At 28.5% G+C, this 24,659-nt stretch overlaps 1 protein-coding gene across 1 annotated transcript; it reads left to right on the plus strand.

Moving 5' to 3' along the window:
• Nucleotides 1-560: 560 nt before the first annotated feature.
• Nucleotides 561-20,135, plus strand: LOC129607579 (dynein beta chain, ciliary). The gene is made up of 34 exons (XM_055518658.1): nucleotides 561-613; nucleotides 667-1,379; nucleotides 1,454-1,606; nucleotides 1,717-1,928; nucleotides 2,239-2,760; nucleotides 2,923-3,188; nucleotides 3,336-4,423; nucleotides 4,627-5,561; nucleotides 5,634-5,906; nucleotides 6,133-6,162; nucleotides 7,249-8,772; nucleotides 8,827-9,291; nucleotides 9,349-10,061; nucleotides 10,121-10,473; nucleotides 10,529-11,352; nucleotides 11,512-11,873; nucleotides 12,496-12,652; nucleotides 12,743-14,092; nucleotides 14,234-14,403; nucleotides 14,496-14,993; nucleotides 15,449-15,653; nucleotides 15,706-16,011; nucleotides 16,087-16,257; nucleotides 16,316-16,632; nucleotides 17,132-17,546; nucleotides 17,727-18,156; nucleotides 18,225-18,294; nucleotides 18,373-18,700; nucleotides 18,958-18,988; nucleotides 19,056-19,198; nucleotides 19,306-19,454; nucleotides 19,520-19,590; nucleotides 19,788-19,849; nucleotides 19,907-20,135. Exons 2-34 carry the CDS (start codon nucleotides 671-673, stop codon nucleotides 20,066-20,068), a joined length of 13,464 nt encoding a protein of 4,487 aa, XP_055374633.1. The 5' UTR covers nucleotides 561-613; nucleotides 667-670; the 3' UTR covers nucleotides 20,069-20,135.
• Nucleotides 20,136-24,659: the final 4,524 nt, after the last annotated feature.

Consider the following 24,659-nt stretch of genomic DNA (forward strand, 5'->3'; position numbering starts at 1 on the left):
AATTAAATGGCTTGAATACGTTTTCGGAGAAGCAGAAATTCATTTCAGTAATATTTCCTTTACAATACATACTGAAGAGGAATAAATACGGTAAATAATTTGTTTTTTGCAGATGTATACATACATACAAATTATATACTTACATATTGCAGATATACATATATATATACATATATTCTTCAATGAAGTTCAACAAGTGATTGTTGAAATACAACATGACAATAAATGTGTTGCTAGTAAAAGCATGCTAACTATTGTCTTAATGCCTTGTGCAAAAGCATAAGTAATGAATAATCGTGTGAAGTTAATCGAACAAACAACTTTTATTTATATTCCTACATATGTATGTAGGATACCTACATACATATGTTAATATTTAAGGAATAAGGCTGCAAGATATTAAGAAAATAGCGACAGTTGAGTTTCGGAATCAAATTAAATCGTATGGAATTTTTGTGAACAGTTATAATGTTAGTAGAAAATATAAAAAAATTAAAAAAATATATCTATTATGTAATATTTAAACCATAATATTTTGATTTTTAGTTACAAAATGTAAGTATCTTGGTAATATTTTCAAAGAGTATAAACGAAGAAAGCAAAAAAAGGCAAGGTAATTTTATAAAAATTAAAAAAAATCACATAATGTTGATTACGTAATTTTAGAAAAATGGAAAATCAAAATGCTGAAGGAACTAACAATAATTCGGATAGAACACTTGAATTTATGGGATCATATGCTATTAAAACTCTTAAATTGAAATCAGAAAAATGGCAAAGAGTTATTACTTTAGAAGAACATAAAACAATTATTAAAGAATTTGTGGACCGTAATAATGTAAGCATACTTATAATAATTTTAACTCCTGCAGCGCAATTAGTCCCTGTAACTACATTTCCATTGACTCAACTTAAAAGTAAAGGTGTTTATTATATTAAAAAAAAACTCGAACCAGTACCACGCGAGAATCCAGAAAAATTTTTAATATTAGGGGATTTAGCTGCAAGATCGATTGATCAGCTTTCTTCATTAGTTGATCAAATATTTGTACCGTTATTATCAAATGAAGAAAACTATAAAGGATGGCCAACAGTTGTGACTCAAGACGTTCAAAAGCATGTCCATAGTTTAAAAAGTACTGTACATCAAGTTAAAGGACAAGTAAGTGGGCATACAATATTGGCAATGCCTGTTGGAGTCGAAAAAATTGTTAAAGCTGCGAAAGCTCTTACTGAAACGAAAAGATGTACAATAGATTTATATTTGAAAAGTGCTATAGAAGGTGTTGTTATTAAATGGGCTAAACAAATAAACGATATTATGCAAGAAAAATCATCTGATGTTTTTCTTAACAAACAACATCCAATTCCAAGTGTAGGTAAGTTTGTCACCATTTCTTTTTTTTTACATTGTACAAAAATAATTTGATAATAAATTTGTATTAACTTGTAGAAATTGCATTTTGGAACAGTCGTTTGGTGAATTTATCATATATATATGAACAATTGCAACATGAAAAAATAAGTTCAATGGCACTTATACTTGAATATACAGAGAGTGCATATTTCCCATGCTTTAAAACATTGTTCAAACAGGTAGTGACAGGTAATACATAGATATGTAATTTTTCTTAAAATGGATCCACACTTGTTTTTATGTACATACATACATATGTATAACATATAAAACAACTTTTTTTTATTCTATATTTCTAGCTTTAGCTGAAGCTAAAGACGTAAGTCTATTTTTAAATCCATTGCGTAAATTGTTGCAACAGTTGGAAGAAATCGATTTTGCTGACTGTAAAACAATATTTCCACCTCTTATGCATATGGTGTGTAATTTATGGGCGAATTCCCGTTACTATTGTCATTCATCTAAGATTACCGTCTTATTAAGGCAAATATGTAATTTGATAATATGCCAGGTAACTGTAACAATTTAATTTATAAATAGTGTTATATACATATATACATATGTATATATATAGGTATATTAATATTATTTTAATATAAACATTTAAACGTGAAAGTGTAGGTCTTTCATAGGGTTTAATTTCGTTAATTTTTCCAGTATTTATTTAAGATAAAAATGTGTGCAAATTTTTTTATTGTTTTTAAATATTATAAAAAGTTGTACAAAAATTTGAAGTTATAATATATATATGTAATATATATATTAATATATGTATGTAATATAATTCCTTATATTAACTAATGTGTATATTATTTTTGCAGGCAAAAAAATTTCTTGATCCAATGTCAATATTTCATTCAGATATAGATGAGGCTATGCAGAGATTGGCATTATCAATGCAAATTTTAAAATTTTTTCGTGAAGTTTATGATTATTATAAAGAGAATTTAATACAATTTTTTCATGATGAAGGACGTCTTCCAATATTTTGGACATTTCATCCGAATGCAGTATTTGGAAAATTTAATGCTTTTTTGGATCGATTAAATACTATTCAATGGTTTTTTTATACCGTTATCGAATTTTTAAAATTGGAAAAAATTGAAATTGGTGGTTTACGTGGTCGTCAATTAAGTTCTAGAATAACGGCTGTTTATGTTGAATTCAATCAATATTTTACAGCTTTTTCATCAAGAAGCTATGATGTTTTAGATCCAGATGATTCAACATTTAATGATGATTTTGTTAATTTTCAAGAGAAAATTTCTGAATTAGATATGAAATTAGCAGCGATTTTATGTCAAGCATTCGATGATTGTCACAATTTAGAAAGCATTTTTAAGGTAAGTAAATAAAAATTTATGATAATTATATTTTATTAATACATATAAGGCTATTTTTAGTTAATTTTTATAATTTTAAATACAATTGTTAAATGCATTTTAAACAAAAGCAATTCCATGCAAAGTGTTTTAATAAATTATATTTCTTTTTAATTAATTCAGTTAATTCATATAGTTGGAAGTGTATTAGATAGACCGAAAATAAAAGAGGAGTTTACGAAAAAATATACTGAAATAATTAGAATGTTGGATATTGAGTTAACTAGGTGTGAGGGTATTTTCAATACAGAAGTTGAATTGATTAAAGTTGGAAAATCATTATTCATAAATCAAAATTGTCCACCAGTAGCAGCTTTATTAAGATGGTGTAGCCAACTTACTGATAGAATTTCAGTTCCTTTCAAGCATTTTGAAGCTTTGCAACATCCGTAAGTATATAATTTTATTTTGTACAACCCAATGCTATTAGGGTTGCAGAAAAAAAATTACTATAGCAAATTATATTCCATCTATAAAACTAAAATTATAGTTTTTAACTTGAACTATTTTATTGTTTTTAAAATAAATGTATTTAGAATTATTTCATCCCGAGAAGCACAATCTACAATAGAACGTTATAATATATTAATGGAAAATATTGATAAATATAAGAGTAATGTTTTTAAAAAGTGGTCAGATAAAGCTCCTATTATAATAAAGGAAAATTTAGAGAAAAATTTAATATTGCAAAATGAAAAAAATAATAATTTAACACTTAATTTTAGCTCTGAACTATTTGCAATTTTAAGAGAAGTTCATTATTTAAAGCTAACGGAAAAAGAAATAATACCAGAAGTTGCCTTATCTTTTTCAGAAGAGAGTGAATTTTATCTTAGTCATACTTTAAGTTTGAAAAAAACTATTAATTGGTACAATCAAATTTTGACAAATAGCACTTTTGTTGAGTTTCAATTGATTAAAAGTGAAATTGAAGAAATTGATGCTTTGATTAAAATCGGAACAAATGAATTAAATTGGAATTCAAAGAATATTACAGATTATTTAAAAACCTTACAAGAACCAATATCAAGTTTACAATATCGTGTAAATCAAACCCAAAATAATTTAAAAGAAATTCAAAATATAATGTCAGCGTGGACGCGTGCACCATTGTTTGAACGCAAAGATGGTAGAAAAGATTGTGTTTTATGTCTAGATGATCGTAATGAACGAATTAAAAAACGTTACGCAGACATTGAATGTGCATCTGAGAGAGTTCACAAATTATTGGAAGAAAATAAAGAGCAATTTAGAATTGATGTTCTTTTAGAAAAAAAAATTTGGGAAGATTATGTTACATTTATAGACGATATAATTTATGAAAATCTTTTGTTAACCGTTGGCGTTAGTATTGGTTATTTAGCTGAAAATATGAATCAATCAAATAATTACACTCCTTTATTTGAATCAAGACTTGAACTTTTAGAGCCTGATATTATATTTGTCCCATCTTTAAATCCAGAAGATCCAAAAGGTTTTAGTCATCTATTAACTGATTTAACAAACGATATTTTAAAAATGTCAAGTTTTATAACTCGTTTAAGATTGGACGCGACGGAAACATATGAAGAATTAATTACAACTCATACTGATATTGTAGAAATGAAAAATGAAATTTTAGAAGGTATTGAATTTAATTTCAAGATTTAAAATTTATATAACATTTTCTTTAAAAATAATTCGAGAATTATTTGGTAGGTTTAATTTTAATAAATAAGTGGATTTAAGTTCAATAACCAAAAAAAAAATGCAAAATTTTTCGTCAAATGATCTAAATTAATTGGAAAATAAAAAAATTTCTCATATTTCCTATTTTAATATTTTTAGGTGTACAAAATGTGATTGATCAAGCAGCGGATTTTTGCCGTGGATTTGAAAGATATTCTTATTTATGGTATGATGATCGAGCAGAGTATATGGATTTTTTTTTGGAATATGGACGCACTTTGGATTCCGATGAAATTGAACTTATAATAGCTAAAGATCCAGCTGCACCCAAACCATCTCCACCAACTATTGAAGCATTTAGAGAACAAATAGACAATTATGAATCATTATTAAGTGAAATAGAGAATATAGAACCTTTCAAAATATTTAATTCATGGTTTCAAGTTGATGTAAGACCATTTCGGCAAAAACTTCTTAATGTTGTTTGTAAATGGGGAAATATGTTCAAAGAACATTTAGTAAATCGTGTTACAACGAGTCTTTTAGATTTAAGCAGCTTTATACGACGTGCTGACGAAGGGCTTTTACAGACTGTTGAAGAAGGTGATTATGATGCTTTAGTTAGTATTATGGCATTTTTAATGCAAGTAAAAGAGCGCGGTACATGCACTGATGAAATGTTTGAACCAATGCAAGATATGGTGCAATTATTAAAATATTATGACATGGATATACCAGAAGAAGTTAATGTTTTATTGCAAGAATTGCCAGAACAATGGGCAAATACTAAAAAAATTGCATTGGCAGTTAAACAACAAGTATCGCCATTACAAGCAACAGAAGTTGTTAGCATACGAAATAGAATATTAACTTTTGAAGGCCATGTAGTTACATATCGAGAAGTTTTTAAATTCTATGAATTTTTCAAATATCAATGCGAAAGTCCATATGAACTTCTTAATAGAATAAATATTGATGTAGAACATTTGGAGAATGTCATGAAAGATATTCAAGAATCTGGTAGCCTTTTTGAAGTAAATGTTCCGGAGTTTAAATTACTTCGTACATGCAGAAAAGAATTACGAATGCTGAAGGTAAGAGTTATTCTCTTATGTTTTCTTTTTTTAATAGATTTAAAATTACAAAATTCAATTTTCTATAAACAGCAACTTTGGGACTATATTTATATTGTTCGATCATGTATTAAAGAATGGAAAACAACGCCTTGGCGCAAAGTCGATGTTGAAAATATGGATATAGAATGTAAAAAATTTGCAAAAGATATCAGACTTTTAGATAAAGAAATGCGAGCTTGGGATTCATTTATTAAGTTGGAAGCAACTGTGAAAAATATGTTAACATCATTAAGAGCTGTGGGTGAATTACAAAATCCAGCAATTAGAGAAAGACATTGGGATCAATTGATGGTTGCTACAAAGGTTAAAATTTCTATTATGATTTAATATTTGAATAATTGCTGTAAATAAGAAAATGCTATTTAATTTATCAAGTTTTATTTAAAGAAAAGTAAATATTATTTTAATAAAAAAAGTTTTATATATGTATGTAGGATCACTAGCTATAATTTTGAATATTTGATTTTAATCATATACCAATGTAAATACAATTATTATAAAATATTTTGCATGTAAATTTGACTTCCAGAGCTTATCATCTTTGCCTATAGAAATCGATGTAAGTATTTTGTAAATATTTTTGTAAATATAAAAGTACAGAAATAGTGAATAAAAAAAGTAGAATAAATATACATACATATTTATATGTAGTGAATAAGACAATACAGTAAAGTTTTTAAGGGCACATAATAACACAAATTTTTATTAAAACTTTCAAAAAAAACAGATCCATGCAGTAGAAGCAAGCCTTTATAGCTGTGTTGCACACAAAAACGCGTTCAAAACCGCCGCTCAAAATATTTCTGGTGAATCAACTGTACAAATTAGCAAAAAATGAAAGTTATTGGAATTGATTACATGTCGTGGAATATTTATCAAAAGAAATTCTACTCTTTATAATTCGAATTTCTTATTATTAAGCTTAAAAGATCTTTTTTATCGGAAAAAATTGAATTATTATTTTAGACTTCTTTTTATTAGTTTCATCACCTAGCTAGAAAATCGACTTAAAATACAAGCTACACCTAGTACAAAAGTCAACTTAAAATGCAAATAATTAAACTTAAATATACATCCGGGAACCTCTATTATAGGGTTTATATTCGTTCGGATCGACGCACTGTAGATAAATAAATGTGTAGGTGTAGCTTCAATAATAACATTTTAATTAGGTTAATAAAAGACCTATGTAGCGATGTAATTTGCTTTTTTTAAAGGTCAAAATGCATCGTTCACATTTATATTATTACTTAAACAATACTAAATTGATGTACTCTTTTCGTGTTATATATTAACTTAAGGTAGATACTAGACTTAAGATTAATGTACTAAACTTATTTAAATATTTTAAATAATACCTAATTTAAAAATTGTGTAAAAATTTTATATTGATATTAGAGCTATAGGTAGAAAATTATGCAATTTCAATGTTTATTTCGGAAGTAAAAGTCTTTTGAATAATAGAAGTAAAATAATAGATTATTTTGTGCCACTTTGAACATATTTTACTTAATTAGGACCTGTTGCAAAATTGTTCTTTTTTATTTCTAAATAATATTTAGATTAAAAAATCGGATGACTAAAAATATTCGGCAACTAAAATTGTAAAAAAAATTACATAACTTAAATTATTATATTTTTATAGGTTCAATTTATTATGGACCGTGATACAACTTTAGATGAACTTTTGCGTCTTAATTTGCATCAGTGTGAGGAAGAGGTAAAAAACATTGTTGACAAAGCAGTTAAAGAAATGTCGATGGAAAAAATTCTACGTGATTTGAATACAACCTGGTCAGCGATGGAATTTGAACATGAGATCCATCCAAGAACAAAATGTTACTTGCTGAAAGCGTCCGAGGAATTAATCGAAACCCTAGAGGATAATCAAGTGTGTTTGCAAAATTTAATAACTTCTAAATATATTACACATTTCTTGGAAGAAGTGTCTCGTTGGCAAACTAAACTTTTCAATGCAGATCAAGTAATAACTGTATGGTTTGAAGTACAAAGAACCTGGACAAATCTTGAAAGTATTTTTATGAGCTCCGAAGATATTCGTAAACAGTTACCAACAGATTCTGATCGTTTTGATAGAATCGATTTAGAGTTTAAAACACTTATAGATGAAATGTCAATTACTTCAAATGTAGTTGAATCCACTAATAGAGAAGGTTTATGTGAGCGACTTGAGCTTTTACAACGAGAACTTACATTATGTGAAAAGGCACTAGCGGAATATTTGGAAACTAAGAGACTAGCATTTCCAAGATTTTATTTTGTATCTTCGGCTGATCTTTTAGATATTTTAAGCAACGGTATAAATGCAGAATCAGTGACAAAACATTTAACAAAACTTTTTGATTCAATTGCACGTCTTCATTTTAATAAAAATGAACAGGGAGAAGTCGAAACTGCCTCTGGTATGTACGCGAAAGATGGAGAATATGTCGAATTTAATAATATAACTGCTATAACGGGTGCCGTAGAAGTTTGGCTTAACAGAGTTCAAGCAGCGATGAGATCAACATTAAGAAATAGTATAGGTGAAGCTTGCCTAAGTTATGAAGAAAAACAAAGAGAACAATGGTTATTTGATTATCCTGCACAAGTGTCATTGTGCGGTTCTCAAATTTGGTGGACAACAGAAGTAAATATTGCATTCGGAAGATTAGAAGAAGGTTATGATAACGCAATTAAAGATTATTACAAAAAACAAGTATCTCAATTAAGCGTACTAATTTCCCTTCTGTTGGGGGAATTGAGCAAAGGGGATAGACAAAAGATAATGACAATTTGCACAATTGACGTTCATTCTAGAGATGTCGTTTCTAAAATGATTCAATCTAAAGTGGAAAGTGGTTCAGCTTTCATGTGGCAATCACAATTGAGACATAGATATGATGACAAAGAAAAAGATTGTTTTGCAAATATATGTGATGCTCAGTTTCGGTATTCTCATGAATATTTAGGCAATACTCCACGTCTAGTTATAACACCACTTACCGATCGTTGTTATATAACGCTAACACAATCACTACATTTAATAATGGGGGGAGGTCCTGCAGGACCTGCTGGAACTGGAAAAACGGAAACAACAAAAGATTTAGGAAGAGCTCTTGGGATTATGGTTTATGTTTTTAATTGCTCAGAGCAAATGGATTACAAGGTATTATATTTACTTTAGTTTTGTTTGAGATAAATGTTTATTGTTTTTTTCAAGTCTTGTGGCAATATTTATAAAGGGTTGGCTCAAACAGGGTCTTGGGGTTGTTTTGACGAGTTCAATCGGATATCTGTTGAAGTATTGTCAGTAGTGGCAGTACAAGTAAAATCTGTGCAGGATGCAATTCGAGATAATAAATCAAAATTTAACTTTATGGGCGAAATTATAACTTGCGTTCCTACCGTTGGCATTTTTATCACAATGAATCCTGGATACGCAGGGAGAACCGAATTACCGGAAAATTTGAAAGCACTTTTTAGACCTTGTGCTATGGTCGTGCCAGATTTTGAATTAATTTGTGAAATTATGTTGGTTGCTGAAGGTTTTCAAGAAGCAAAAATATTGGCAAGAAAATTCATTACTTTATACACCTTGTGTAAGGAACTTCTTTCAAAACAAGATCATTACGATTGGGGTTTGAGAGCTATCAAGTCCGTTTTAGTTGTGGCAGGGTCTTTGAAGGTACGTGAAAGTTTTCTTTATATTTGAGTATAAAATAAATTTCATGAAATATTTTAGCGTGGAGATCCAGGGAGACCAGAAGAGGAGGTTTTAATGAGGGCCTTACGTGACTTTAATATTCCAAAAATTGTAACAGATGACATTCCAGTTTTCATGGGTTTAATCGGTGATCTTTTTCCTGCTCTTGATGTGCCAAGAAAACGCGATCAAGATTTTGAGAAAACAGTTAAGCAAGCTGCTGGAGATTTACTATTGCAACCTGAAGATAATTTTATTTTGAAGGTAGTTCAATTAGAAGAATTACTTGAAGTAAGGCATTCTGTATTTATCGTTGGAAACGCAGGAACGGGCAAAACAAAAGTATGGAAAACTTTGTTTAAAACTTATCAAAATATGAAAAGAAAACCAATTTTCAATGATTTAAACCCGAAAGCGGTTACAAATGATGAACTTTTTGGAATAATAAATCCTGCGACAAGAGAGTGGAAAGATGGATTGTTTTCAGTGTTAATGCGAGAGCAAGCAAATATTGTTTCAGATCAGCCGAAATGGATTGTTTTAGATGGTGACATTGATCCAATGTGGATAGAGAGTTTAAATACTGTCATGGATGATAACAAAGTTCTAACTTTAGCAAGCAATGAAAGAATTGCTTTAACTCCAACTATGCGTTTAGTTTTTGAAATTTCCAATTTAAGAACAGCAACTCCGGCTACTGTTTCCCGAGCTGGTATCTTGTATATAAATCCGGCCGACTTGGGTTGGAATCCGTAAAAAACTATTTTTTATCAATTTTATTTAATTTAATACAAATGAAATATGTTTACAGATATGTAACCAGTTGGGTTGAAGCGCGCACTATTCCGTCTGAGAAGTCAAATCTAGTTTTGTTGTTTGACAAATATATACCTTTATGTTTGGAGAATATACGAACAAGATTTAAGAAAATAACACCTATTGCTGAAATGGCTCATATTCAAATGTTATGCCATTTATTAGATTGTTTGTTAGTGCCCCAAAATACTCCAGCTGATTGTCCAAAAGAATGGCATGAAATTTATTTTGTTTTCGCTTGTGTTTGGGCATTTGGATCTGCAATGTTTCAGGATCAAGCTATTGATTATAGGGTTGAGTTTACTAAATGGTGGGTAAACGAATTTAAAACTGTTAAATTTCCGCAAGGTTAATGTTTAAGATATTTTTATTTTGCTAAATATTAAAATATCCTTTATTTTAGGAGGAACGGTTTTTGATTATTTTATTGATTCGGAAACGAAACAATTTCTGCCGTGGACCGAAAGACTACCAAAATTTGAGTTTAGTGGGGATGTTCCATTGCAAGCTGTGTTAGTGCATACATCAGAATCAGTTCGAGTGCGGTATTTTTTGGATGTGTTAATGGAAAATAAACATCCGGTTATGTTGGTTGGCAGCGCTGGTTCTGGGAAAACTTTACTTATAAACGAAAAATTGCAAGGGCTTTCTGAAAATTATGCAATTACTAACGCTCCATTAAATTTTTATACAACCTCTGATATGCTACAAAAAATTCTTGAAAAGCCTTTGGAAAAGAAGGCTGGGCGCAATTTTGGTCCACCAGGCAATAAAACTCTTATCTACTTTATTGATGATATGAATATGCCAATGGTCGATTTATATGGAACTGTTCAACCACATACTTTAATTAGACAGCATATAGATTATGGACACTGGTATGACCGGAACAAATTGTCGTTAAAAGATATTCACAATTGTCAATATGTATCATGTATGAATCCAACCTCTGGTAGTTTTACAATTAATCAACGCCTTTTAAGACATTTTTGTGTTTTTGCTGTGAGTTTTCCGGGCTCCGAATCAGTTACATCTATCTTTACTCAAATTTTGACTCAACATTTTAATAATGCTGAACAAAAGTTCAATATTGCAGTTTCTAGATTAACTAGTCACATAGTGTCCGCTAGTATTGCTCTACACAACAAAGTATCACAAGTATTCCTTCCTACAGCTGTGAAATTCCACTATATATTTAATTTAAGAGATCTAAGTAATATATTTCAGGTAATATATAAATATATATAGGCAATATAATTAATAATAATCTAATATATGTCTCAGGTAATATATTACCTGAGATTTACAGGGTTTTAGAAGAGAATTACAAAAAAACAAATTTTAAATGTTTTGAAACTTTTCACAGAATTCAATAATTTGTTCCAGGGACTCTTATTTAGTACCAGTGAGTGCCTAACTAATCCAACAGATATGATAAGGTTATGGCAGCATGAAACTGCACGTGTTTACGGCGACAAATTAACGGACGAGAAAGATATTGACAGCTTTATCAAAATGCAACATGACATAGTTAAAAAATCATTTGAAGAAATTGATGAGTCGGTGATTTTTGATAAACCAAATATATTTTGTCACTTTGCTGGAGGAATAGGTGAACCAAAATATATGACGATAAAAGGATGGACTCAGTTGCATAAACTTTTACAGGAAGCTATGGCTTCATATAATGACTTGGTAGCTGCTATGAATCTTGTTTTATTTGAAGATGCTATGATGCATGTTTGCAGGTAAGATATGTCAATATAGAATGTTTTAAATGAACGGAGTCCAGTCTCACTTTAAAGAATGTGTTGTTGTACCACTTTCCATTATTTATGCATCTTTTCATAAATCATTTCTTTTTTAAATTCTTACCTAACATTAAGCTCAAATGGCATTCCTCCTTTGTAAGAATAGATTATCGCTTTAAAAAATGTGAAAAGTATTAGAGTTGAAAATAAATGAGAATTCGCAAACACTTATGAACTGCCAGGTTTTTCAAAAGCTTTTTTTAGACACGATCGTAAGAAAACTCCTACAGTTTCATGGTCGGGGACAGTTTATTAGTGAGTACCGGTCATACAAAATTTCATTTGTGTATATTATAGAATGTAGAATGAAAATATAGATTCCAAGTATAAATTTGTAGATTGAAAAATGGAATAACAGGGCTTACTTGAAAACTTTCTATAACTTTTAAACCCACGGGTTTTCGGGGGACAATGCAAAATAGCTTTCAAAAGTTTCATGGCGATCGGGTGAACGATTTTTTGATGAGAAGCGATCACATACACTTTTTGTTTTTCTATACATGTATCTATAGATTGGAAAGAAAGGATTTTGTTGTTTAAATTTTACTTTGTATTTCAGAATAAATCGAATACTTGAATCTCCTAGAGGATCTTCTTTATTAGTAGGTGTTGGTGGTAGTGGAAAACAATCTTTGTCACGATTAGCTGCCTTCATATCAAGTCTCGAAGTTTCTCAAATACAGTTAAAAAAAGGCTATGGTGTCACAGATTTAAAGGTTAATAACTTCCTTTTATTTTGTACAATCTGCAACTCAAAAAAAATTTTAATAACACAATAGTGAAAGTTTTTATTTTTTTGTTTTTAGACTGAATTATCCGGTTTGTATATGAAATCTGGAATGAAAAATGTTGGAATTATGTTTCTTATGACCGATGCTCAAGTTCCTAATGAACTATTTTTAGTTCCCATCAATGATATGTTAGCTTCTGGTGAAATTCCAGATCTTTTCCCAGACGATGAAATAGAAAATATTATTGCTGGTGTAAGAAATGAAGTGAAAGGTGCAGGTTTAGTAGATTCAAGAGAAAATTGTTGGAAATTTTTTATAGACCGAGTGCGCCGACAACTTAAAGTGGTTTTGTGTTTTTCTCCAGTTGGTTCAACTTTACGTGTCAGATCACGAAAATTTCCTGCTATGATTAACAGTACATCTATAAATTGGTTTCACGAATGGCCACAAGAAGCCTTAATTTCAGTTGCACTAAATTTTCTCAGTGAAACTGAGGTTTTGCCAGAACAACATACGGATGCTGTTTCTAAATTTATGGCTTATGTGCATACATCAGTTAATCAATCTTCTAAGGCATATTTGCAAAATGAAAGACGATATAATTATACAACTCCAAAAAGTTATTTGGAGCAAATAAGTTTGTATATAAAACTGTTAAATCAAAAACATGATGAGTTACAAAAAAAGATATCTCGTTTGGAAAACGGTCTAGAAAAACTTAGGACTACTGCTGAACAAGTTGCTGATTTAAAAATAAAACTTGCTGTTCAAGAAGTTGAGTTAAAAGAGAAAAATGAAGCAGCTGATACATTAATAGAAATAGTAGGTGTTGAAACGCAAAAGGTTCAAACTGAAAAAGCTTTAGCAGATGAAGAGGAAATGAAGGTTGCGTTGATTGCAGAAGAAGTTACTAAGAAGCAAAAGGATTGCGAAGAAGATCTTGCTAAAGCTGAACCTGCACTTTTAGCAGCTCAAGAAGCCTTAAATACATTAAACAAAGCAAACTTAACAGAGTTAAAATCATTCGGTTCACCACCTGGAGCTGTTACTAATGTAACAGCTGCTGTGATGGTTCTTTTAGCACCAGGAGGTAAAATACCACGCGATCGTACATGGAAAGCTGCAAAAATTACTATGGCTAAAGTAGATGCATTTTTAGATGCTTTAATTAATTATGATAAAGAAAATATTCATCCAGAGATAATAAAAGCTATTCAACCTTATTTGAAAGACGCAGAATTTGAACCAGAATTCGTTAGATCAAAGTCTGCTGCAGCTGCTGGACTCTGTGCTTGGGTTATCAATATCATTAAATTTTACGAAGTCTATTGTGATGTTGAACCTAAAAGAAAAGCGCTTGCACAAGCTAATGCAGAATTGAGTCAAGCAACAGAAAAATTATCTATTATTAAAAGAAAAGTTGCGGTAAGTAGACCTGGTTTTCATGAAGCGGAACAATTTTCTTAGAATTCATTTACAATTAGTAAATGAAATCAATTCACTCATGAAAGTATTATAAAATTCAATTTAACAATCGTTTAACTTAAATAAATATTCCCCTATTAGAGTTTGGAAGAGCAACTTTCAAAATTAACGGCTGATTTTGAGCAAGCTACAGCAGATAAGTTACGTTGCCAACAGGAAGCTGATGCCACACAGGCAACTATTCAGTTAGCCAATCGTTTAGTAGGTGGTTTAGCCAGTGAAAATGTACGATGGGCCGAAGCTGTTAACAGGTAAAAAATGTAACGCTTACAATTCCGAAAATTTTATTAAAATACTCGTAGTTATGTTTATTCAATATTAATAATTAATTATCATTCTTTAGTTTCGTTAAACAAGGTATAACATTACCGGGCGACATCCTCTTGATAACGGCATTTATTTCGTATGCAGGCTCGTTTACCAAACAATTTCGTTTAGACTTAATGAATAAAATGTGGTACCCCTTCTTGAAAGCCATAGATCCACCTATTCCAATAACAGATGCTATAGATCCATTAAGTTTACTTACAGATGATACTACAGTTGCTATTTGGACAAATGAAGGATTACCTAGTGATAGAATGTCCATAGAAAACGCAACTATTTTATCGAATTCTGACCGATGGCCTTTAATGATTGATCCACAATTGCAAGGTGTAAAATGGATTAAACAGAAGTACGGAGACACATTAAATGTAACACGTCCAGGGCAGAAAGGTTATTTAGATGTAATTGAAAAGGCTTGTAACAAAGGAGGCATTGTTTTGATTGAGAATATTGATGAAAGTTTAGATGCCGTTTTAGATCCATTACTTGGTCGAAGTCTAATTAAAAAGGGAAAGTACGTAATAGTTCCAGAATAGGTGATTTTTGGTTGTTTGGTATTTCTTTTTGTTTACCATTTTACAATGGTGCTCTCAAAAAACTCTTTCAAATTATTAATATTTAAAAAATATCAACTCAGCGTGTGTTCGGTGAACAATTCATTCGAAATGGCAAACATTTAAATTTATCTCTTTAAATAAAAATCAATATATGAGAGAACACCTAAATGTAAATTCAACTCCAATTTGGTTTTTTCAGTTATCGAAATTTTATTGTTTAATTAAATTGTAAATTAGTCAATAGTCAAATTGAAGTATAAACTGCATTTGGGTAGGCACCGAATGAATATACCAAAAAATATATATGCACATTTATAAACGTTTGTATGTAGAACATAGAGGCACGAATTAACAATTTTTTTTTATTGTAAACAAATTTTACTTTTCATTGCTCTTATATTTCATAACGCAGAGCAATTAAAATCGGTGACAAAGAAGTAGAATATAATTCAGCATTCAGACTTATTCTTCATACAAAATTAGCCAATCCACATTATAAACCGGAAATGCAAGCTCAAACCACATTAATCAATTTTACCGTTACTAGAGACGGTTTAGAAGATCAATTACTGGCAGAAGTAGTTAAGGCAGAACGACCTGATTTGGAAGCTCTTAAAGTAAATAATAATGACATATGTATATATAAATTTTTGTTACATTTTATTTTAGGCGGATCTGACAAAACAACAAAATGATTTTAAAATTATGTTGAAAAAACTTGAAGATGATTTATTGTCAAGATTGTCTTCGGCAGGTGGTAATTTATTAAGTGATACAGCTTTGGTAGAAAATTTGGAAACTACGAAAAGAACGGCGGCTGAAATAGAACAAAAAGTTCAAGAAACCAAAATCACTTCAAAAGAAATTGATACTGCGAGAGAACATTATAGACCTGCAGCAGCAAGAGCTAGTTTGTTATACTTTATATTAAATGAATTAAATGCTATTAATCCGATTTACCAGTTCTCTTTGAAGGTAAACTTTTTGAATATTTAACTAAATTTGTTTCTTCAGGTATTTAATTTTTCTATTATTAATACTTTAATTTAGGCATTTAGTGTAGTTTTCCAAAAAGCTATTGGAAAAGCTGATCCTGCAGACACTGTTGCAGAAAGGGTGATAAGTTTAATTGACTGCATAACGTATTCAGTTTTTCAATATACTTCCCGTGGTCTCTTTGAATGTGATAAGTTAATTTTTACATCACAAATGACGTTTCAAGTAAAATTTTGCTTATTAAATTTTTATTCTTGAAATCTCATATAATTTTCTATTTTAGATTCTTCTCATGAGCGAAGAGATAACTTCTACAGAACTTGATTTTCTTTTGAGATTTCCAATTAAACCACATGTTATCAGTCCGGTTGACTTCTTGTCAAATTTTTCTTGGGGTGGTATTTGTACATTATCATCAAAAGATGAATTTCGAAATTTAGATAGAGATATTGAAACATCATCAAAACGCTGGAAAAAATTAGTAGAATCTGAATTGCCAGAACGAGAAAAATTCCCACAAGAATGGAAAAATAAAACTTCATTACAACGTTTGTGTATGTTAAGAGCACTGAGAGCTGATCGAATGACATATGCTCTATCGTAAGTGTTATATCTAGTAAAAAATATAAACAACTTATATCAAGGCATATGTTGTCTGAATTGCTCAGAGAATTCACCGATACTTGTTAGATTCAAAAATTTAATGTTTTTCTGACTGAGTCAATATTACTGCATAAATATGTATATTTACATGTATTTATTTTTAAGCAGACAAAGCAATGAAGCACCTGCTGTGCGAATGTGAAAAGTTTTTTCCGCTTAAATCTCAGATTTTGCGGTGAGAGCTTCATGTACGCTTTGAGAGAATTGCAGCCTGACATGACTGTAATATTTCAATTTTTCAATACTATAGGTATTCTATAGCGCTTACGTAGATGTGCATAAGGTTAACAAAGTATTATATGGGTCGAAATGAGAAAGCCTGGAAGCTCGCTAGTTTTCTTCAGCAAAAAATAAATGAAAAAAAAAATAGTTGCTCAATAACAATACTTTCGTCTTTATGTTATTTATGTATTTCGTATTTATTTTTTATTTTTAGCGATTTCATACAAGAAAAGCTAGGATCAAAATATGTTGAAAATCGTACTGTTGAATTCGCAAAGTCTTACGAAGAGGCCAGTTCTTCAACCCCAATTTTTTTCATTTTATCACCTGGTGTTAACCCTTTAAAAGATGTTGAACTTTTGGGAAAACAACTTGGTTTTACAGTTGACAATGGAAATTTTCATAACGTATCTTTGGGGCAAGGACAGGAAGTTGTTGCTGAAGCGGCAATGGACGTTGCGGCCAAAAAAGGCCATTGGGTTATATTGCAAAATATACATTTAGTTCGAAAATGGTTACCAGCCCTCGAGAAAAAGTTAGAATATTATGCTGAAGGATCACATCCAAGTTACAGAGTATTCATGAGTGCTGAGCCAGCTTCTTCGCAAGCTTCTCATATAATACCGCAGGTTCCTATAATATTTTCTTTGTTTTTTATATACTTTATTATTGTTATTGATCTAATGTTATTAAAATGATTGAAATTGGAGAGTTTAACACAATGATGTTGAAACTTCAATAAAGAAGTTGTACTTTAAATGTTCACATGTACATATATGATGTTTATATTAAAAATATGACACTTTTAGGGAATTCTTGAATCATCAATTAAAATTACGAATGAACCACCAACTGGAATGATGGCAAATTTACATAAAGCTTTAGATAATTTTACACAAGAAACCTTAGAGATGTCAGGAAAAGAAGCTGAGTTTAAAGTGATTTTATTCTCCCTTTGTTATTTTCATGCTGTAGTGGCAGAGCGAAGGAAATTTGGTCCACAAGGGTGGAATAAAGTTTATCCATTTAACGTTGGCGATTTAAATATAAGCGTTTCGGTATTATATAACTATTTAGAGGCAAATTCAAAAGTACCTTGGGAGGATTTAAGATATTTGTTTGGAGAGATTATGTACGGTGGACATATAACTGATGACTGGGATAGAAGACTTTGCATAACATATTTAGAAGAGTATATGCAACCTGATTTAGTAGATGGTGAATTACAACTTGCACCAGGTATTTTAAAAATTATATTTATTTTACTTGAAAACTGTAGTGTTATATCAATCAAAATTAATTTAAAGGTTTTGCTGCTCCACCAAATACCGATTACATAGGATATCATGCTTATATTGATGAAACGATGCCAGCAGAGTAAATAATCTTTAAGCATATTTTCAAAAAAAAAACACAAAAAAATTATATTGGTTTGTATTTGTTTTTTTTTATCAGATCCCCAAATTTATATGGATTACACCCAAATGCAGAAATCGGATTTTTGACAACACGTTCAGATAATATATTTCGTACAGTTTTTGAAATGCAACCTCGTGACGCTGGATCATCTGGAGGGGCGACAACCTCAAAGGAAGACAAAGTTAAACAAATGGTTGATGAAATAATGGAAAAACTTCCAGAAGAGTTTAATATGCTTGAAATTACAAATAAAGTTGAAGAAAGAACACCTTATATTATAGTAGCATTTCAAGAATGTGAACGTATGAATTACCTGACAAATGAAATAAAAAGAAGTTTAAAAGAATTGGATTTAGGTTTAAAGGTGACACCAACAATATATGTCAATATTATTTTTATATATGTATATTTTGTAACGGTGATAAATTCACAAAAACATGAGACAGTGGAGACATTATTTAAAAATGTGTTTCTCACTATTTGACTTAAATAAAACAATTAAGTTTTAGCTAAAGTAATTTATAGAACAATTAGAAAGAATTCCAAAATCTTCCTAATTTTAAAATAATAATTAAAGTACTATAGTAGAATTATTTTGATTTAAGTAAAATTGCATTTCAGGGTGAATTAACAATAACGTCCGATATGGAAGGTATAATGTTTGTATTAAAAATTTCAATTTTGTAACGTTTTTAATGTAAAACCAATTTATTTTTTAGAATTAGAAAATGCATTATTCTTAGACCAAGTTCCACCCATTTGGGCAGCTAGGGCTTACCCTTCATTACTAGGACTAACACCATGGTTTGTAGATTTGCTTCTTAGACTACGTGAATTGGAAACATGGTCTACAGATTTTGTGGTACATTTTTTCCCTTTTTTTCATTACAAATTCTAACTTTCTTAGACTTTCCAATACTTATTAAGTACAAACAGTAAGAAATTATTTTTATTTATTTTTCAAAATAGTTACCATCTTGTGTCTGGTTAGCTGGATTCTTTAATCCGCAATCTTTATTAACGGCTATAATGCAAAGTACCGCAAGAAAAAATGAATTACCTTTGGATAAAATGTGTTTACAATGTGATGTTACAAAAAAACAAAAGGAAGATTTTACGTGAGGATAAGTTTAATATGCTAGCACATTTTTCTACAATTAAAAAACATAAATAAATTTTTTAGAACTGTCCCAAGAGAAGGCGCTTATGTTCATGGAATTTTTATGGAAGGTGCCCGATGGGATGTTCAAAAAGGTATACAAATAGTTCCATACAAAATGCGTATGCACGCTATGCCTAAATAACTATGGCTATAAGCATGCAGGTTTTAACTTGTAAAAACGATTTAGTAAGAAGTTGATTTTCGGTGAACCAAGCCCGTTGTTGATTATTGAAGAATAAAATTTTTCAATTTTTATTTTATATTTATTTATGTTCATTTTAAATTGCAGGAATAATTATGGAATCACGACTGAAGGAACTTTATCCATCAATGCCAGTAATTAATATAAGGGTTAGTAAAAAAAATTTAAATAATATTGAATGTTAATATATTATTTTTTTCTTTAAGGCTATCACACAAGATAAACAAGATTTACGAAATATGTATGAGTGTCCAGTTTATAAGACACGAACCAGAGGTCCAACATATATTTGGACATTTAATTTAAAAACAAAGGATAAACCTTCAAAATGGACTTTGGCCGGAGCAGCTTTATTACTTCAAATATAAACACAAAAAAAAACATATTATTAACAAAAAAGATAAATTAGAAAAAATGCAATTTCATTTAAATTTTAATTTTGCACAAACATAATTCTTTAACTTTTCAAATGTAGTTTAAATTTTATTGCAAATACAAATTATTAAACAAAAATTTTCTTTATTTGTAACTTAACAAATTTATTTATTTAATAAGTAATAAGCTTCTTAAGTATTTAATTACTTCTTATAATTAAATGTTTGAAAATAAGGAAGATTAAAATATTTTCAGACCTTCAGATTTTCAGTTTTCGGATTGGTTTTAAATTTTTTTTCGCTAATTTATAATTAGTGAAATTACAGAAGAAAAAATTAAATAATGATTCAAGAGAAAGAAGAGAGCGACAAACATAATTTTAATTTAAAAAAAAAATTCGGGAGTTTCCTTTAGTTGCGTTTTACTTTTTATACTTCCTTTTATACAAATTTAGTTTTTTTTTTGTTTAATTAAAATTGCTTTCATTTACCATAATTTATATAAAAAAAAACTTTTAAATTGAATCCTTTTCAACAATTTTACATACAGAACATTTTTTTTTTATATAAATACTGAAGCGTTATAATTTTATTTTGAATGGAAAATAAAGCAGTAGTTTCTAAACTTTTAATAGAATTTTATGTATGGTTATATTTTGTCTTTACATAATTATGTTATGTTTATAGATTACCACCTATACTCATACATATAAACTAAGGTTTAGGTGTATGTTTAGATTTTTGTTTAAGGAATTTTTTTTTTGTGAAATTTTCGTACAAAAAATTTCATTTAATTTTTTAGTATTCATCAAAATTTCTTTCATTGAATAACCTCGTTTCCAAATTAAATACGTTGTATGCCCTCATTTTTTTGTGTTATATAAACTATAGCCATTAATTGTGTATTACATAATAAAATTGTTTTTTGTTTATAACATTTACAAAATTTATCTGAAAGGATTTGAAATTATTTAGAGTTAAAACTTTCCAAACTGATGATTATTATGTGCTTACGATAAGAAAAGTTGTTATTTGCCAATTGTTTGTAATGCGTGTTTAATTTTTTTTTTTTGTAAAAATTTTTAAACGAGATGAAATTTAAAGTTTCAGAAAATCTTCTCATATGTATAGGTAATGTAGGTAATTAAGCGAACATTGTTTTTATTTTAGTTTTATTTAGTTACAATTATTAATACTAACAATTTAAGAAATCTTGTACATTATGTGTTGATAAAAAAAATTATCTTACATAATAATTTTGCTTTTAAATATATTTAAATTAATTTCATTTTGTAATTGATTCGAAATATTGTTAAACCAATTTAATCCTTTATATAACAACATTATTTTTGTTTTTTCTTATTTATAAAAAAAATTTAGACGAAAATTAAAAATTTTTCTTGAATTTATAGTGAAGAATATCTCGAAAATATATGAGAGACTGCTGCATAAATATGCTGGATATCATATATTATTCTTTAATTTGAACACATGCTGATGAACTGATAAGCACACTGTAGACAATCTAACATAAAATTGTAGGGCATTAAAATGTGTGCCCACGAGCAATCAATCTTATTGGCTTGCTGTTATAGTTGTAAAAAATATTAAAAAAATTTTGCCAAGAAAATTTAAATTTCCTTAATAATAACAAAAAAATTAACACGAACAATTTTTTTTTGTAAGTTTTTATAAACTTTTAATTTTTGAAATTTTTCCAATTTAAATTTATAAAGAAATATTTAAAATTTCACATTATAACTCGACCATAAATCAACATAATGTTTCTATTTATGCTTCTATTTATTTTAAAAGACCTTAACAAAAAAATATTTGTAATTAGTTTATTTTTCATTTTTTTTTTTTTGAAAAACCAAGCTACATAATCACCCAGATTATTGAAAGAAGATAATATGTAAACAACACTTAAGAAAATCATTTTCCTTAACAATATTCACACCAGTGATAATAATAAAAGTATTATGTAATTTAGAATTTAATATCCTTGATCTTAATCTAAAATATGTGAGTTTGTATTGTATATTTAAGAAGGAAAATCAAAGAAATTATAAAACAAGGGCTTTAAAATATGAATTCTGCGTGAAATGCAATTTGCTTTCTGAAATTCGAAATAAAAAAAAATGATTTAGGAAAATAATTTAATGGGTGCTTAAGTAAGAAATGTATGAAAATGTTTGAGAATAATTAAAAATTTAATATTTTTTTTTGTTTCTGGATCATATACGTTATAGGGATAAAGATAGTATATTTTAATTTTTTGACTGAAAGCAAAATACAAATTTTTTTTTAGAATTTTTTAGAATATTTTTTGTTGAGTTTGAAAGACAATATAATTATTGTCATCTAAATATACATACAAAAATTTTTATACATTCACTTTTTGACACTATTTCCATATTTTTAATTGAAAAAAACTTTTTATATTTTGAATCATTGGTTTTTTTTTTCATTTTTGAAAATCTAGTTCAGAATTCCTTAACAAAAAAAAAATATGTATTTTAAATTGTGTTGAAAAAGTGTCAAAAATTATTCATAAAACATTTTATATATTGCATTTTTTCACTCTCATATAATAATGTATATATGTACTTACATACTTGCATATGTCCTGTATATACATATAATTAAGTATGTTGAGTATAAATATATACAGTGAAATCTATGTTAAGCTAAAATTAATATTTTAGAAATTGAGATTTAAAAACAAAAAAAATGCAAACTAAAGAAGTTCTTTTTAAAAAAAAAATACATATTTACAAACATTTTACATATGGATATATACATATATAAATATACGTATTTATTATAATGTTAGTACTCATATTTCTTCCTAAATATTAAGTAAAAAAAGAAAGTTTAGCAAGCATAGCTGAAATACAAAAGAACTCTTTTTTTTTGTGGCTTCTTTTGTAAATTGAGAATCTCACTTTTTCCTTTCTCTTTTTAAATACTTTAAGTATATTAGAGTAGATTTGTATGTTTTGCTGAATATTCGAATAGATTAAATTTATATTAGTAGCAATATAATGGTTTAGTAATATATGGTGTTAATAGGACTGAAAAAAAAAAGTTAGGATTAGTTTGTAAAGTTAAGAATACCAACAAAAAAAATAAAGAAATTTAATTAGAATAGAAACAAGTTCAAAATAAATATAATTAACGAATTGCAATGGCTGTACGAATTGTACTGGAAGAAAAAATACATCATATTTCATAAAAGTATTCATTTCAAAAGTATTTTAGAAATATTAAACGTATGCAGTATATTTCGCATAAGATTGTAAATAATTTTTGGGATGATTTTTTAAATAATTTCCAGCAAAAAATCGTTTGGATGGTGGGGGAAGGGGATGTAGATATACTCGCCTTCGTGCTACAGCCTTTTGAAAAAAATCCGAACTTGATTGTTTCTTGAAATAAATAAACCTTGTCAACTACTTTGAAGTAGGTGGCAAGGTGAAGGTCATATTGAAAAAATCATTTTTGAATTTCGTGACAGGATCTTGATAAGTTATTAATATTTTATAATTCACAATTAACACATTGAGAATTATATTCCATCTCCTGCCCCTGATGAAAGTTGAAAACACTGTTTTGTCTTTCTAACTACCATATTATATTCTTAATGAATTGCTTCTAATTCTTTCCAGTATTGACCACCTTTTAGGATATGCTACGGAATCGGGTTCAACAGATTAACTTTAAACTTTATATATGTTAACTTCATTTGATAATGAGAGAAACCATTTTTTTTTTTTGAAAAAATTAGGTGTCAGGAGCTGGAATTTTACACTTTTACGTATATAAAGAGAAATATTCAACCAGTATATTCTTTTAAAATTTGATATTTTAGTTCAGGCTGTTAAAATAATATTTTTTTTGGGAATATCAGGTCTTGGAAACGGAACAGATGGCTGAGTTAAGAATTTTCACCATATTTTAGTTACTAATTCAACCAGAACTCAAATTTTATATTTGAGCTCTGGTTGATAACGAAATTAGTTGTGGAAACTTTACTGATTTTCTATCTTTTATAGAATTTGAAATAAATATATATATTTAGAAGAAATTTTCATAATCTTATGCAACACCTCAGAAATGCAGTCGGAAATGTTTCTCAAATATTAGTGTTTAATTTGATAGGTTTTACTGTATTAATTTATATGCATTATCTTAATAATATGTGTACATTATGTAACTATGTAAATGTATACATATATATTTATAATATTATGTACATATACTTCATTAATAAAGTCTCGTAAAAGCAAAGAATTAATTTGTTTTTTTTTTTTTCAACGTGTTTAATTCAAAAAATTTTTACTTTATTTTGATGTTTTTATTTTTTTTTGTTATTCTCTTATGCCCGTTTATACCCTTATGTTAACAGAATTTTCCGTGTAAAATTATATAAGCATGAATTTGTTTGCTTTTCTGTTTTCTTTTTGCTTTTTTTTTTGAAACTCCATATATATATGTGTATGTATGTGTATGTATATGTATATAGGAATAAAAAATCAATAAATGCATTGCACATACACATGTGAGTGGTAAAATTTTACAT

This window comes from Condylostylus longicornis, unplaced genomic scaffold (assembly GCF_029603195.1).
Source record: "Condylostylus longicornis isolate FDR11 unplaced genomic scaffold, ASM2960319v2 ptg000027l, whole genome shotgun sequence".
Classification (NCBI taxonomy): Eukaryota; Metazoa; Arthropoda; class Insecta; order Diptera; family Dolichopodidae; genus Condylostylus; species Condylostylus longicornis.

Coding starts and splice junctions, on each gene's coding strand:
- LOC129607579 (XM_055518658.1), top strand. CDS start 671: ATGGAAAATCAAAATGCTGAAGGAACTAACAATAATTCGGATAGAACA. Junction 1,929..2,238: donor GTAATTTGATAATATGCCAG/GTAACTGTAACA, acceptor TTATTTTTGCAG/GCAAAAAAATTTCTTGATCC. Junction 8,773..8,826: donor CAGAGCAAATGGATTACAAG/GTATTATATTTA, acceptor GTTTTTTTCAAG/TCTTGTGGCAATATTTATAA.